The 1055-nt window shown below is 43.6% G+C and overlaps 1 protein-coding gene across 1 annotated transcript; it reads left to right on the plus strand.

Moving 5' to 3' along the window:
* Positions 1-398: 398 nt before the first annotated feature.
* LOC136795725 (aminopeptidase Q-like) lies at positions 399-944 on the plus strand (the record flags this gene model as incomplete). Its single annotated transcript, XM_067047242.1, is given in 2 exon segments — positions 399-683; positions 761-944. Coding segments are annotated over 2 exon segments (469 nt in total), but the record flags the coding sequence as incomplete, so codon positions are not given.
* Between the last annotated feature and the right edge of the window lie 111 nt (positions 945-1055).

Here is a 1055-nt window from a genome sequence, read left to right on the forward strand (position 1 = left end):
TTTTTTTTTAATTTGCTGATCGCACCCTCCCCCCCCCCCCGGAGCATCTTCTCCACATAAAAAGAGAATGGCTTTTTAGTTCCAGATTCTTGGATTCCAAATACTTTCTCAATGATGGAACAAATTCCTTATGAAACCATTCCTTAAAAAGTATAACGTTCATTCAAGCTTTTGTCTGACAACAGGCAGGTTGTAAGCGCGAGGCTTTTTTGATTTTCCAAGCATCCAAGCTTAGGGTTTGCTGTTGCATTACTGTTTTATTTTCACGACAGTTCGGATAAATGGAGTGTTTTGAGTACTGGAGTTCGGATTACCGAGACTATACTGTATATGTAAGAAGAAATTGTGCAGCCCAACTCTGCTTATCGCCTTTTAAGTGACTTTGTCCATTATTGAAGGGAACGAGCGCTGACTGAATTCGAAGAAACGCCAGCAATCCCTGTGTTCCTGACAGGACTCCTCATGTCCAAGTTCGGATCGGTGAGCGGAGATCGCGGGTTCGTATCCTTGGCAGTGCCCGAAGAGGTTCCTTCAGTGGCTTACTCGGCAGAGATCGGACCCAAACTGGCCACCGCGATGGAGCTCCAGTTAGGCATAGCCTACCCGCAAAAGAAGACTCACCAGGTGGCGTTGCCGCGGCTGGTACCGGTTGCCATGGAGAACTGGGGTCTCTTCAACTTCAGGTTAGCAATTCACTTAAATTCAAGTATGTACATTAATACTTTTATCGATTTTAATGGTAATTTTTGTTGTTCTTCAGGAAGGAGAACATCCTTTACTCCCCTACCGACTGGCCGACGGTTCAGAAGCAGACGGTGGCGAGATTCTCCGGCCACGAGGTTTCTCATACATGGATTGGAAACTCAGTGACACTTGCCTGGTGGGATTACCTCTGGCTCAGTGAAATGTTCGCCATGTACCTCGAATACTTCTTACCTCACCTGGTTAGTATAGTTCTTATAAACTTAATAATTGATTTATTTTACTGTAATTATAATATTTAAAACCACCATTCGAGAATATTAATTATTAAGGATGAGTAGATAGTTGACCAT

The sequence above is a fragment of the Halyomorpha halys genome, unplaced genomic scaffold (genome assembly GCF_000696795.3).
Source record: "Halyomorpha halys isolate HHAL.00 unplaced genomic scaffold, Hhal_1.1 Scaffold6546.1, whole genome shotgun sequence".
NCBI lineage: Eukaryota > Metazoa > Arthropoda > Insecta > Hemiptera > Pentatomidae > Halyomorpha > Halyomorpha halys.